A 14,967-nucleotide genomic window follows, 5' to 3' on the forward strand; every position below is an offset into this window, starting at 1 on the left:
GTAATACTCCAGTCTTCAAGTTGTCAAATAAGCAAACCAGCCACCATGGCGCAACGTCAGAGGCTTCTCCTCAGGCAATGACATCCATGGTTTGATCCCAGCAACGGATGGCAAAGGTGCATACAGCTGATGAGCCCCAATAAGGGCAAAAAACATGTTGTGTACTCTTTGTATTGTTTGGCAGGTACTGTATCATATATATGTATTTTTTTCATAAGTCAATGTAACTTTTTTGTGTGAAAAAATTCAATAAATCAATTAGGAAAAGCAACACATTGCATTAAAAATGTCTACTGAATCCAGTTAGTAAATTATTTAATAGTACAGTTATACAAGTGGTAAAAATAAACGTCATGTTTCTCACATCAATACAAAGAGGTTCCAGGCCTCATAGTGTCTGAAGTGCTCGTGTCTGTCAGAGGCCTAAGACTGTCCTGACTGCAGCTGGATGCTTCTGAAAATCCCTGTAGATGGAGGAAAAGCATTTAGGAGCAGACTGTATCTTTGTGAGGTTACATTACCCAGAAATGCCATCAGAATTCATAGGCATACCTCCACTTTATTCTTCCACTTTTTTCTCAGCTGGTGGCAAATGAATGTTGAGCCAATGCAGGGAGACTCCATCTGTGCCAACTGAACTCCATTGCCGAAGCTCAGTGGAACAGTGCAGAGACGAAGGGCTGCTGTAGCCATTTACTCTTAAAGCCATACTGGTGAGTGGACGGCCAATGTCTGGTGGACAAAATGGTGCACTGGACGCAGATAATGTGAGTGCAGGATGGTAATCATTTGCTCAAAAATGTATCGTCTATAACATCTGGGGAAAAAAAGGTGATGTTTCTTTTTGTTTGGGTGCCTGGACGCCCATAGTACACAAACACACTGAATCTGTAAACTTAAAAAAAATTACTTTTATTTTAGGAACCAATAAAATTATGGCAAATATTTACAAATAATTATTTTTTTCACATTAAAGGTACATAAATTGATAGGTCACAAACAACAGTCACTCAGATGAACAGACACACATATACTGAAAACCTATGTCCCATCTTATTGCATGTGTCTCCAACTAACCTAAAGAGTTTGCAATCAACCATTTAACTGAGAATCTCACGAATTCCAGAGTTGAAAAACTGAAAACTGTAGAATGTGAAAAATTAAAATAGTATGACATCTTTGGCAAATTGGCACTGCTGTAATTACATTCAATAGTATGACACACAAAAAAGCAACACACTGCACCAAGAAAGAACACCAAGAGTTCGGAATCATTTTTACTACTAGAAAAGTGAATAAAAAACATACACATTAAAGAAGCATTACTTGCGTGGAGACTAATCCTTATGGGTCTCCATCCTTCAAAGGCAATTCATTTCTCTGGGTTATTTGTTTATAATTTTTTTTTCTATACAAGTTAGGCTTTTATGCAGGCATCACTGACTTTGGTGGATGCTATAGATATGTTTTTTTTTTGTTTATCTTTTTATTTGATGTCAACAAGTTTATTAGTACAAATCGACTTGCGTCATCACAGCATATTTACTAAAACCTTGTAGAATAAAAATACACTTTTTAACACCTCTTGTAATAAGAAGCCATGGGAATAGTGATCCCAGGATGTACAAAGGCCACTAGAAGGTGAAAACTACGACATAGTTTGAAGGCTATCCTCAGAACAAGCTACATTTTAAAAGACACCACCATTACAATAGAAAGGGGCCTAAGCAATTTTTTTGTCTGAACCCTTTATAAATAATTTAATTCATCTTTTCTAGTTAAATGGCACTTACAATAAAATACATATTCCAGTAGTGCATTGGGCGTGCTGTATTAATTCCGCTGGTTCACATTTTTCCTTTTTTTTTTATTTTTTTTGCAGGAGCCAATTGCTGATGAGACTGTATCTCTGATTAGCAGATACAAGACACTTGAGGTGCTGGGACATCCCAGCAGCAACAGGGCAAACCCCCACCACGAGGTGGTTACTTAAGGCCAATTGAAGTGCATGCTCTTTGAATTGGGGATATTTCACTTTGTTTTTGGTCATTACTGATACTCTGTTTCTCTTTCTTTTGACTTAAGGGTGAGGCCATTAAATCCAGTTTTTACCATGTGCAAACTAAAATGAATAAATAACTATGTACAGTAACAAGTCATTTTAGTTGGCTAATTCACTGGATAATGAGCCCCACACAAACTGATTTCCCAATAGGATAAAATTTATCTTTACAGCCTTAGCCCAAAAAAGGAAACAAACAACAAATTATGTGCAGTGAACAATGATAACAGTACGGTACTGCCATCGTTTCAGCTCTCAGCACTCACCGCTGTGAAGATGTAAAAGTCTGCCATGGTTTTCACTCTGTTCGATTATGAACTTGTAAGTACTAACACCAACCAACATACAGGATAGATGCTTGATCGTCTTTTCAAGTCATTGTGACGATAAGTGTTTTGTATAACGTGAATATGATCTTCTGTTTTTGCATAATTAAAGCAACCAAGCCAAATATCGTCAATATCTACAATGTTACAAAGTTTAGCGTCACATGAACAATGCACTTGAAGTCATATACAGACTTGGAATAATGAATCACAATTAAAACACGGCTAATTCAAAACACTCACGTATGCAAAGAGACTATTTATGTGCTTTTATGTTTGGGATTTCTGGAAAGGACAGGAATATTATTTTCAAGAAGGGTTTGACTTCTCAAACTTAAAACCATTCTTTCATTATTTTGATACATTCTTTAAAACCTAAAAAAATAATTTATTTTTATGAATTTCCATTATATAAAATCTGTCAGTTGCTTCATTATTAATAATATTATTAAAAGTTATGCATGACCAGTTTCCAAATCAAGCTTGCAGGGAGCAAAACAAAAAATACTGACATATGTATACTGTACTTCACTGCAACATGAATTCAACTCTCATTACAAGTTTGCTGATGACAACTTTAAAGATTACATTTCTAATATGGCACACTGCACTGGTTAATGGATTTGACATTATGGTAACAAGTAACATAGATTTTCCCTTAGTAAGGAAGCATTTCACTTCTGCATCTTATGATGATTGCTTCTCAAACATCAGTATCCCTCTGCCGATGCTTTCCATGAATTATCTTCCTCATGCAGGTTAGTCGTTGGTGGCTGCACTGCTTGATTATATTAATCTTCTCTCTTTCTATCTCTGTATTTATGTGTATATGGTTAACATTGTGTATATATTTATATGTGCGTGCATATCTATCTATCTAGGATGGACAGCATCATCGTCGGATTGACAAACAGCCATGACTATCTATCTATCTATCTATCTATCTATCTATCTATCTATCTATCTATCTATCTGCACACCTAAACATACAGAACAATATATAATGCATAATATGTGTATACAGATAAATACTGTATAATTTTACTGCATCAGTTTTAATTGTTGTTGATTTGTTGTTTGTTTTAGGCCAGTGCTGCAGCAATAGGCTTTGGCCCTGTGTGTTTAAGAATATATGATTTGTGAGGAAACACCTCAAAATGTGACACTTTAAAAGTACTTTGCCCCGTCTGCATTTAATTCTCTGCAGACCCCCTCATTATAATGCAATGAAAATGACCCCGAGTTCTTGCTAGAGCCCAAGGTAGGGACAGTGGGGTGTGACATAATTTAACATAGCATTCTCAAACCCACTTAATCCAATTTACATTTGCAGGGGGATGAAGCCTGTTTTGACAGTACTGGACACAAGCCAGGAGGCAGTCGTGGACAGAACGGCAGTCCATTGCAGGTCCCACACTCACAGTGTGGCACTACTGATTCACAAATACACCTTCCTGAGTTTAAAACCCATTGCCCATTTAATATCTGTGTGGTGCCTATTTACTGTGTGAGTGGCGTTTACATGTTCTCTACATGTCTGCAGTTGTGAGGATAGCACGGGAGGGGTGGGCATCCATTTCCTTGGGGTCTCTAGGATTCTGCAAGTGTCTGATTTTATCTGTTATAACTGACTGTGGTCCCCCAGAGGTCTGCTTTTTGTAGGGATGCTGCCGACTGGAGTTTTTGTTCTTCTCTCCTCCATTGTAAATGATGATGTCAGTAGACATACTGTATATTGTTAGGTTCCAATTGTGTTAAACAGATTGGATCTGCTTTGTTTTACTGCAGTTAAACAGATATGTACATGTGTTTATGTGTATATCTTATGCAATTAATAATTTATAAAGTTTGTAATTGTATTCTGAGCACTCTGAGCCGGCAGTCAGTTAAGTGTGCTATACAAAACTCAACATAACTGAATTTTCCGCTGAAGAGCCCAATTTTCTTCCATCATCTCCTAAAATGTAATGTTTAGTTTGCTTGAAGTTCTATATCGGCCAAGGCTGAGTGTGGGTGCATGAGGATAAATGTATGTGTGTATTTAGGATGCCAACTACTGGCAAACTGAACATTAGTTTACAGAGTAAACAAAATGTACATATTTTAAATATTTAATAATAAGGCCAAAAGATTAAATCTAGCCTTCCAGCTAAAGTGCACTGTAAATACAAGGCTGTTAGTTCAAACCCCACCACTCACTTTGCCCTGAATCTGCTGTAATTCTAAATAACTATATATAAATTCCACTATGTTGTATCTTTGTGTTGTAAAGTGGCTTAAAATGATACTTGCTATGAAAAGGAACTATAAAAAGAAAGACTGTCTGCCATTTTTCTTGTTTCATTGTGTTGCAACATGGAATCTTAATGAACATAGCAGGGACTTTCTGCAGCGGTTTGCTGGCATTACACTTTAAACTACAAGGTTGACAATTAAGTGCCCACTGACGGTGAGTCAGTTTCTTTACTTTACTGTGCTATAACTGTTGAAAATAATTCTGTTTTAAATAAAGTGCCTTGGGATAATCCAATACAGAATGACACTATATAAGATAAATGTTTGTTTGTTTGTTTGTTAAAAAAAAACGATGTTATAGGACTTCAAATTCAGATTATGAGAAAGACCGTTTAAAGGATTATAAAGTAGGGCTATTCAGTCAAAAAATTATGAACAATATGACTTGTTTGGATACCATGATTTCAAATTTCCATTGAGCAGTAGCAGTGTAAGCCATGAATTATGATATTTTTAACAGAATTATAATCTGCCCATTCTTTTATTGTACAGCTTTTTCCCCAAAAACATAGTTTTCCCGCTATGCTTTGCTGCATCTTTACCACAATCCACATTATTTTAAAACAAATGAAGAGCCTGTTGTTCAAATATTCGGTGGAATTTCAGAAATACTTCAAGGCCTTAATTAGTATACGCTATAACTAAGAATAATGGTATAAAGTAATAGAATCTTCCTTTAATTAAGAGATAATATATTGATATGTTACTAAACGTGTAGTTGTGCTTATGGACTTTTCCAAAGGAATTTGTACACATTGTTGATAAACCCTCATTAATGTATACTTTATGAACCCAAAATGTATAGTTTATTATTAGTTTCTGTGATCTGATAATCAGTAAACTATGTTTAGAAGTAATCAGAATTGAAACATAAGCATTTTGTGCACAGATTTTGTTTTCTTGTTGATAGCAAATCTATTATAAGCTGCATTAGTGTGCGTTTTGCATGCAATGTCCCTAGAAATGGCATAAAAGTCTCACTGAAAGACAAAAGTAGCAGATTTATCGACCGCACTTTATATCTGTAGTGGCCGGTCCCTGTGGTTACTGTGTTTACACAGTACTGTAATATTCATATAATTTACAAATTCTTTAAAATATCACGTTTATTTACTTTTTAATTTAAACCATGCTAATTCTCAACAAAACCTTTATATTTCACTGCTAAATTGTTGCATACTAACAGTAAAACTAATGACCATAGTTGAATTGTGTGTGCTTTTAAAATGGAACAACTCAGTATAACACTGATTTGTCACCCAAAAGACACAAATAAATGTGCCATTGTTTATTATAAGTGTCTGCTTTCATTTCCTCCTGTAATCACCGTTTGGGGAAACTAAAGCTGAAGACGGATGCTTAATATGCTATATGATGAAAGCCACATAGCAATGTGAAAAGACTTTATTTCAACTTAGACTTGTCTGGTTAAGGCAGTAGACTGTAGGTGTTTATCGACAAAATCAAATTTTTTTCATTTATAAGGGCAACGCAAATGACATGAACTTTGTAATCCCATTGTCCTATACTCACAGCTACATTTATAAAATACACCTTTTTTGATTTATGAAATATTCAGTAGTGAGTGATTAAGTGAGGCCTTGTTTTAAGATAATGGACATTTTATGATTGTTTTTATTTTTCTGAATAGGAACTGCAATCTGTTAGTAATGGAGTGTAGCATGTATCAGTGTGTATATAACTCATGTCATTTTCACAGCTGATTGGAAATATTGATGTACCCAAGAACTACTCATAAGCTGAACCTTCTACCCACCACAGAGTCCGCTCCCCCAGCCCTCTCCCAGCACTGAACCAACACTTGAGGATGGCAGAGAGATATGCATTGATCATGACAGATGTGTCCAGCAGAACTTCGAGTCAGTGTCGGTCATAAGCCGTGGCAGTGGCTGCAGGTCCAGCTCCTCGTGTTGCTGAACTATAATAATAGGGAGATCCTGCAAAACAACAACACAAAATAGGAAATCAGCTCTTTATAAAGCACTTTTATGGTGAGTACCACTCAAAACCCTTTCATATGAACAGTACAACACACCGTGAAGTACAGTCAATTTAAATGAGTAGGTTGAGGTTGCACAGTGAAGATGACCCGAGTTTTAAGATTTCAAGCCCAATTTTTCAATCTCTATCTACTTGTTTATACTTTCAGAAATGGCCAATGTCACATTTCAGATTTCTGTGGAATAAAGGTGACATTTGATCACTTTGGGATCAGGAGACTTGTCTGCTCCTTTCCATTCTTGTATTGAGCAGTTGACCCTGTACAACACAGAAAATTTATTAAGAATAAGATGGCTAGCATTGAACAATACTGGAATTTGTTTAAATGTAAATGTAAAAAAAAGGTAAACACATGAAGACAAGAAAGGGAAAACAAAGAACAGTTCAAAAACTTGAAAAGAAACAATGTGGGTGTAAAATTACATAATAGTCAAAAACCCATGGAATATGCTGGACATTACATGAATTAGAATAAACAAAGAAAAACGTCTTGGCAAAAAAGAAAACACATAAAAGTACAATAGAGTGAAGAGTAAAAACTAAAGACGAGTAACAGAGAAAGTCTGTATTAATAAATTTTACAGTCAAACTCAAAAAGTCTCGGGTGAAGGCTGAATAATTGTCATTGCCAGGCAAGAGCAAGTCTGAGGTGTAGCCTAGGCCAGAGTCTAACAAAAGGCACAACACCATGAGAGATGTTCTATTCTTAGATCATATCTTAGATGAAAACTCACAGTCACAACATAAATTAGATGTTCTTTGCTCCACATGTATATTCTGCTCACCCTAGAGAGAAGGCAGATTGTTTTTATTCTTAGAGGGACTTGAAAATGAAATATAATTGATAGCTAAGTCTAATTCAAAAACCAAAACCAAATCATAATCCTGAATCATCATCGCAGTAATTACTGCAAAGGTTCAAAATAGTCTGAATTCACTGCTAAGCACCCACCAAACCCTCAGACTGATTTGTTTTAAATCCAATCACAGATAAAACAGAGATCCTCAGTCAGGACTGAGCTTTATGCAGTCACGTCAATGGCATTTTCAGTTGTGCTACCTGAGCTAGTTACCATCCCGAGCAGCATAACACATGGTGATGCCCATAAGGAAAATGCAGTCGAGAAAGTTGTGAAAAATATTTTTGTCTTCAAAAATAATTTGGCAAGTTTTAAAAACCCAATAGAAAGGTAACAATAATAGTAACAAGAAACATGCAAAATTATCAATATTAAAAAGCCAAATTAAATCTACTGTGACTCAGTGTTGTAGAACAGTAAAATATGAAAACTTCCAAGGGGGTGAAGACTTTTAATAAGCCCAGTAAATGCATGCATACAACTACAGTGAAGCAAAGAGTTACAAAAATTGAATTACAATCCATCCATCAATCCATCTTCTTAACCTGCTCATCCAGGACAAGTAACTCATTTGAACTGATCTGGTGTAGGTGATTATTTACACACTTTATACAATTTATACACAACTCATATAATATTTCCATGTATGAAATTTTTACCATAACAGTCGTCAGTATAATTGTCAGATAATTATACAGATTAAAATGATATAATCACCCTTTCTCTAACAGTTGTAGATAAATTTAGATTTAGATCCTGATCAACTGAAATATGGATTCAAAGTAACATCATAACTCTCTTTCTCCTCATTTTCTTTTAATTTCTTCTTTTCTTTTGGCTTCTCTGTAATGATTTTGAAGTAATTAGTTAAATCTATTATCAATCCATTATCCAACCTGCTATATCCTAACTATAGGGCCACATGGGTCTGCTGGAGCCAATCCCAGCCAACACAGGACGCAAGGCAGGGAACAAATCCCAGCACCTAACCTGCATGTCTTTGGACTGTAGGAGGAAACCAGAGCACCAGGAGGAAACCCACGCAGACACAGGGAGAACATGCAAACTCCACGCAGGGAGGACCCGGGAATCGAACCCAGGTCTCCTAACTGCGCTACCACTGCGCCACCATGCCCCCCTAAATCTATTATGTTATTATTATTTGTTTGAGTATTCTGCGATAGTAATATTCTGCTTTTTGAAAAAAACAACAAAAATGTATAAAATAAATAAAAACAAAGAAACACAATAACTATAATGTTACAAAGTGTTTTTTTCACAACAAAAATAATTTCCATCTTAATAACGAGGAGTTTGGAATCATAAATTTGTTTTGAATTGCAAAAAGTGACACTAATACAAATAATTGATTTAACTGAGTTTTATCAAGGTCATTGTTTTTTTTTTTAGATTTCAAGTATTTTAGGAGAAACAAATGCTAGTTTCTAGCATATTTATATATTATATTTTAATTCTTCCATTATCATAACATTGGTTAGCATTTATGCCCAAAGATCAGGAAAGAAGCACAGGTGTGATTTTTGTTTTATGTTTGAGTGTTGTTTAGATGCAGTGGTTAGTAGATGATGAGCTTTAAATTTAGAACCATGGCGGGGCTTTAAAGTCTTGTTTAATGTCCTTTTTGTTCTTTGTTGAGCCATTTATGTATGTTAATGTTACTTTTGTTATTTATCTGCTGTATTTTCTTTGCCTGTGTTATGTTCGATGTGTTTTGTTGGAAGTCCCACAAGAGGTGGGGGCCACATGCCAATTAATGCCAAGATCACCCAATAAATGCAAATGGCCTTCCACAGCTCCTGGCAGTTCATTTTAAATGCCCTTGGAAGTTTTGGTAAGTTTTTGAGTTTCTTCTGTGGTTATTATAAATTATTTGATTTTGGATCTGTTTGCTCTGCCTTTTGACTACTCTTTAGAGTCTCCTTTTGGGACTTTGTTTACACTGGATTGCCTTACTCTTTTAGGCAACTCCATTTCACATCTTTGTGCTCTATGGAGATTCAATGGTACTGAAGAACTCTTTTATATTATTAAGATTCTATTAGGTTCTTTATCTGTCTTGCTGGTGTTTTTGACAGGATTTCTCTCTCAAATGGGCATTTTTGGAACTGTTTTTTGACTTACATGCTTTGGGACTCCTAGTCCATGACACCTGAAGCAAGGCAGGAAAGAAGGGAAGTGCTGACTGGACTGTCACGTAGTTTATAACTCAAGACTGTACTTGACTCCTTATGACTCTCTCTTACAAAAAGTGTGCTATTCACTCCCTTTTATTGTATGCTTGTTTTCTTTAAAGTATAAAATAGTAAATACAACTTTGATAGCAAACAAACTTAATCAATAACATTTTTATGAAAGTGTTAATATACAGTTATGATTTATTTGATGAACTATTTTTTTTAAATAACAGCACCTTGGGCACAAATCACAGTTTTCAATAGTTTTCTGGAGCCAGCTATGAATCTGAGAATTCTTATTTTGTACGTGTGTCCCTCTTCTCCCTTGCAGATCACTATTATCTGTGGGATGTTCACGGGCTATCTTGTGTGCACAGCACACCGATTTTCAATGATGTTCAAGTCTGGAGACTGCCAGGTTCATTTCAAAACCTTCACCTTGTGTTTTCTGAGGTACTTCAGAGTAGATTTTAAAGTGTGTTTTGGATTGTTGTCTTGTTATTGAAGCCATCTTTATTTCAGCTTCAGTTTTCCTGTATGCAGTCCAACATTCTCCTTGATATTTAGAGGAATCCGTTCTTTGTATTATTTCAGTGTCACTAGAAGCCATACAACACTAAAGCATAACAGATCCAGTCCCATACTTAACAGTTTACAGGGTAAACTTCTCTTCAAATGTGGTCATTTTTTTCCATACAAAACCGTTTGTGGATGTAGCCAAAGAATTCAGTTTTAACTTCTGTCCACAGAACTTAATGCTTTCTTCTGTTTTATGCAGATTTTATTTTGCTTATTTGAAGATGTTATTTTTTGATGAGATCACAAGTAAGCTTTCCTTCTACTGGATCTTCCATGAAGGTCATGCTGCACAGTACAGATGTGCAAAACCTCTCCTTTCTCAGCAAAACCTCCCTGCAGGTCCCTTGCAGTCATATGGGAGGTTTTGCTTTGGCTTCCTGCTATTCTATCTGTCACTTTTCTTATTCTTCCAGAACATGTCCTGACCTCCATGGTCCCTCTTAATTTCCATTCTTAATAAAATTTAGGACTGTGAAAATTACTAGATGAAAGGACTTTGATGTAACCTTTTCCAGTTTTGTGGGCACCAATTACAGTAGTTTAATTCTCAGTTGCTTAGAAGAGCCCATAGTTGTTGGGTGTTGCACAATTTTGGAAGAGTCAAGTCATTTGTTAGGCTCTGGAATTGTCATCAGCAGATAGTTTCTAAAGACAATTCTTGACCAGACTATTATCATCTGACAAGCTATGCCAGACCAGATCAACAACTGAATGAGTTCTGAGACCTTACAGCTGAAGGGGTGTCCAAAATGTGTGCAAATGCCACATGTATTTCACTTTTTACTGTAAATTATAACTGTACATTAATATTTTCACAAAATATTTTAGTTTGTTTTCTGTTGATGTTGAGCCAGGGCTGTCCAGATGTTTGAATGTTACAGTATTTGCATGGTCCATTTTCCAGTTTTTTTTGGAAGCTGTTGTAAATGAAATATTATGACTGGCACAAAACATTCATAAAATGCATTTACAAGGTTTTTTTTAAAAATATTATAAAATATATAGTGCAGAAACTTGAAGAAAATTGTAACGTATGTTTTACTATCAGATATCACATAAAATATAATTCGGCCTTTGCTGTAAAACTTCTTTAACTGATAAGATTAGCACGACAGCCTTCACACTCATTCACTTTATTAAAGGAGCGGCTCAGTCATAAGCAGACAGGATAACCAGCCTGGCCTGCCATGCTGTCTGAGGCAGCTTTGGGAGCTGTGACTGAAAGGGTCACTGAAAAGTGACGATAACCATTTGATTCACCACTCTCAGTCATTCGTGATCCAACAAAAAGCCTGGGTTAAGCTGTCTGCTGTTTCTGCCCCCTTCCTTCCAAAGCAGCTCTTCTTAGCTTTCATGGAGATTGAACTTCTGATGGGCAATCATCATTTCTAGAAATAGACAGACTTCCTCTGTTCTCCTTAACTCCCACTCATAATATATCATGAAATCCTTTCGCTTCATTGGTTTCAAGCTTGACTATGGAATAGCTGGGGTCTAAACATTTTTTCTACTATGATGATCACATTCTGTCAACACAAAGCACATAAAGGAAGTTATAATAAGTATAATAGTTATTTGGTTTAGCTTATTTAGTTACGAGAAGTATAATAAGCAGGATTTTCATTTATATTTAACAGACAAGAAAGGTGCAATTTGTAATAAAGAATGTAAGCACAGACTCTGATAACAAAATAATAAAGTAAAAGTAGCACCTGGGGCCCTGACAACAAAACGACTTTGAATTGTAACCTACAAAACACTGCTGGTTCCATTCCTATCTATGAATGCCAAATCCTGAGAAGCACTGAGATGTCAATTAATCTGCCAGTGTGTGCTCTACATAAAAATATGTGCAAAATTGCAAGATATTTGGATATCATCATATCCAAAATGAAATGATCTCAAATGGACCTGTATTACTGTTTTCTGCCAATGAAATTGTTGTGGTTATTGACACCTACAATTTTAGATACACTCAAACTGAATCCCCAATCAAAGAGCCTTCAATTTAAAACATATCAACCTATTTAAATTGCTTTAATTGTTTTCTGGTCCATTATCTGTCTGTAATAATTTTGAATTTTATTTCAGCTTTCTATCCTTAGTAAAAAAAAAAAAAATCTTCAGGTTGACCCTCACAAGTTATATAAAATACCACAGTGAAAACATTCTTCTTACCGATGCAAGATCAGAGGCAGCTTCTTTAATCAACAGATTTCTTAAATAATAGTCTTAGTAGCCTCTGTTCATGGGACTCCAACTATGGGTAAGGACACATTAACTTGTCATTTTAAAAATTACAGAAGGGCAACCTGCTAAAATTAATCCATAAAATGTATGTTTATGTACTGGGTAATGATGTTTCGAACTCCAGTGTGGGAATCACATATTCAAAGAAGGAAAAAATTTGGCTTGAGGAATCATGCTCAGTGACAAATATGAATTCTGTCATGATGGGATTTTGTTTTTAATATTCTAGGTATCATTTAAGCTTAAAAATTCACATTTCAATGTATTTACAGAGAGGTTTTTGAGTATGGAGGTATCAAATATCCAAGTAAATATTGTGACAAAAATGTATATAAGGTTTTGGAAATGAATTGTGTGTTATCATTTTATTTTCAGTATGGACAAAGCCATTTTGTAAGCTTGTCGCTGTGATACGTGTCCCAGTAGTTGGGGGGCCTTGGTTATGAGGGTCACAGCATCTAATGTCAGTAGTGTGACGGCCTAAAAGTTCACCACTGATGTTCAATTACTGTCTGAGTTGGTGGATATTCCCTTAAAATATTTCATGTGCAAACTTAACTTTATTTTCTCTCTGGTTATTGAAACTTTTGCTTCATATTTGTATACTAAGATTATTGAGTTTTGACTTGGGTTTGGTGAAAGTACTATTAGATTTTTGTCTCTGAACTTAATGAATATTTTTGACCATGTCTTACTCTCCTGATCCTAAAATACTGTTTCTGTCACTGAGGAGAGAGGTTAAGAGCAGGCACTGAAACAGCGCATTTCTACACCCACCACATGACAAACCAACTCAGGATGCCAGATTAGGACCTGAGTGCAGACATGTATCGGGTGACATCTCATTTTATGGTGGCTGGAATGCTAATTCTGCCACCAACCCCCAGATTTTTCCTTGCAGGTTGGAGGGCCTATATGCAGGGCTGGATGCAGATTAACGTCATACCCAGGACGGAGCAATTACAGGTTAAGGGCCTTGCTTAAGGGCCCAGCAAAGTAGAGTCACTTTTCCCATTTACGGGATTCAAACTAGCAACCTTCCGATTGCCAGTACAGATTCCTAGCCTCAGAGCCACCACTATGAGCTGGTACAAATTCCTAATAAATAATTTGAGAATTACAGTCTCAGGCATTTTGCTCAACCACTTCCTTTGTTAATCTTGCTGGTATCAATGGTGCTGGCTGTTTCTTAGCAATAGCAATTACACTACAATTACTTGAGGTAATTTCTTCATTTTCATACCATAAAGATGTCTCAGATACAACTAATGATGAATTCCTATTAAAGTTCAACAAACTACAAGGTAGAAAGGTCAACACAAAAGTGATGTTGAAACAGAGACAGAACCTAATTTAAAGACAATTGTCTTTCCACTTAATGCAGTACTTATCACCCTCCAGCATCACTAGTAAAAGTTTTTCCACTTTCCCCTCCAATTGATGATGGTGGTTAACAACAATCTTATCTGAAGATAACCAACAAGAAAAGCTATAAAAGGAGTGGGAAGGAAGTGCAGAAGATATTGGGACCCGGTTTTCTTTAGGGCATGACCTGCTGTGAACATAGAAAATGAAAGATAAAAGGGTGGGGGGTCAAAAAACCTGGACCTCAGTAATTGAGTCCAGAGTCATCATAAATGTCACCAAGTGTCATGGTGCCTTGAACAGACTATGGTTGCGAAGCTATGGACTTCCTAACAATATACATAGCGGGATTCTGGAAGTGGTTGTGACAAATTAGAGATCTGAAAAAATGTGTCTCAACTTTCTGACAAATCTGAAAAGCATATTAGATTAAGTGACTTAAAGTATATGGGGTATGACTTTAATTTCAAGGCAGTGAAAGGAGAAAGGAGATACCATGTTTTGACCTTTAAATTTTGATAACATGTCTTCTCGCTTCCAGGTTCTGACCTGTGCCTGTTTATGATAATGCTTTGTTGTTTCCCTTAGAACTTGATACCTCCTTGTTTGTTCTCATATTTCAGTTGTTTTTAATCTTCATCAATATATGTTCCAGATATGAAGTAACTTTGTTTTCCTTCAATGTGGGCCAAGCGTTTTTAATCTTTCCCCTCTCCGTCTTGAAATTATTGTGAGGTTCATCCATTTATCCACTTTCCTTACCTTTTTATCCAGAGCAGAGTTGTGTTGTTTTGTGCATGCCAAAGGCTTACTTCTTAAATTTGGGCTGAAATGTGTTTGCTAGGCCTCATTTGGAGCCTGAAGCCTAGTTTTGGAGGGAAAGCTTCAGTTTTACATTTTGTGAGCCAGGAAGTTCATAACAAAAACAACTTTATTTTTCATTTATTTATATAAATAAATATGCTGTAGAAGATATATGTTTAATTTGACTATTCAAAAGTAAGGGCACACAT

The 14,967-nt window shown here is 35.9% G+C and overlaps 1 protein-coding gene across 4 annotated transcripts in view; it reads right to left on the reverse strand.

Annotated features, from left to right (window-relative positions):
• Positions 1-906: 906 nt before the first annotated feature.
• pax5 (paired box 5) overlaps positions 907-14,967 on the reverse strand; it is a 252,687-nt gene continuing 238,626 nt past the window's right edge. For all 4 annotated transcript variants that reach the window (XM_039758290.1, XM_039758292.1, XM_039758291.1 and 1 more), the window contains one exon: positions 907-6,641. In XM_039758290.1, the coding sequence (XP_039614224.1) occupies positions 6,565-6,641 (77 nt within the window). In that variant the 3' untranslated portion in view covers positions 907-6,564. The remainder of the gene's footprint in view (positions 6,642-14,967) is intronic.

This window comes from Polypterus senegalus, chromosome 7 (genome assembly GCF_016835505.1).
Source record: "Polypterus senegalus isolate Bchr_013 chromosome 7, ASM1683550v1, whole genome shotgun sequence".
Taxonomy (NCBI): Eukaryota; Metazoa; Chordata; class Cladistia; order Polypteriformes; family Polypteridae; genus Polypterus; species Polypterus senegalus.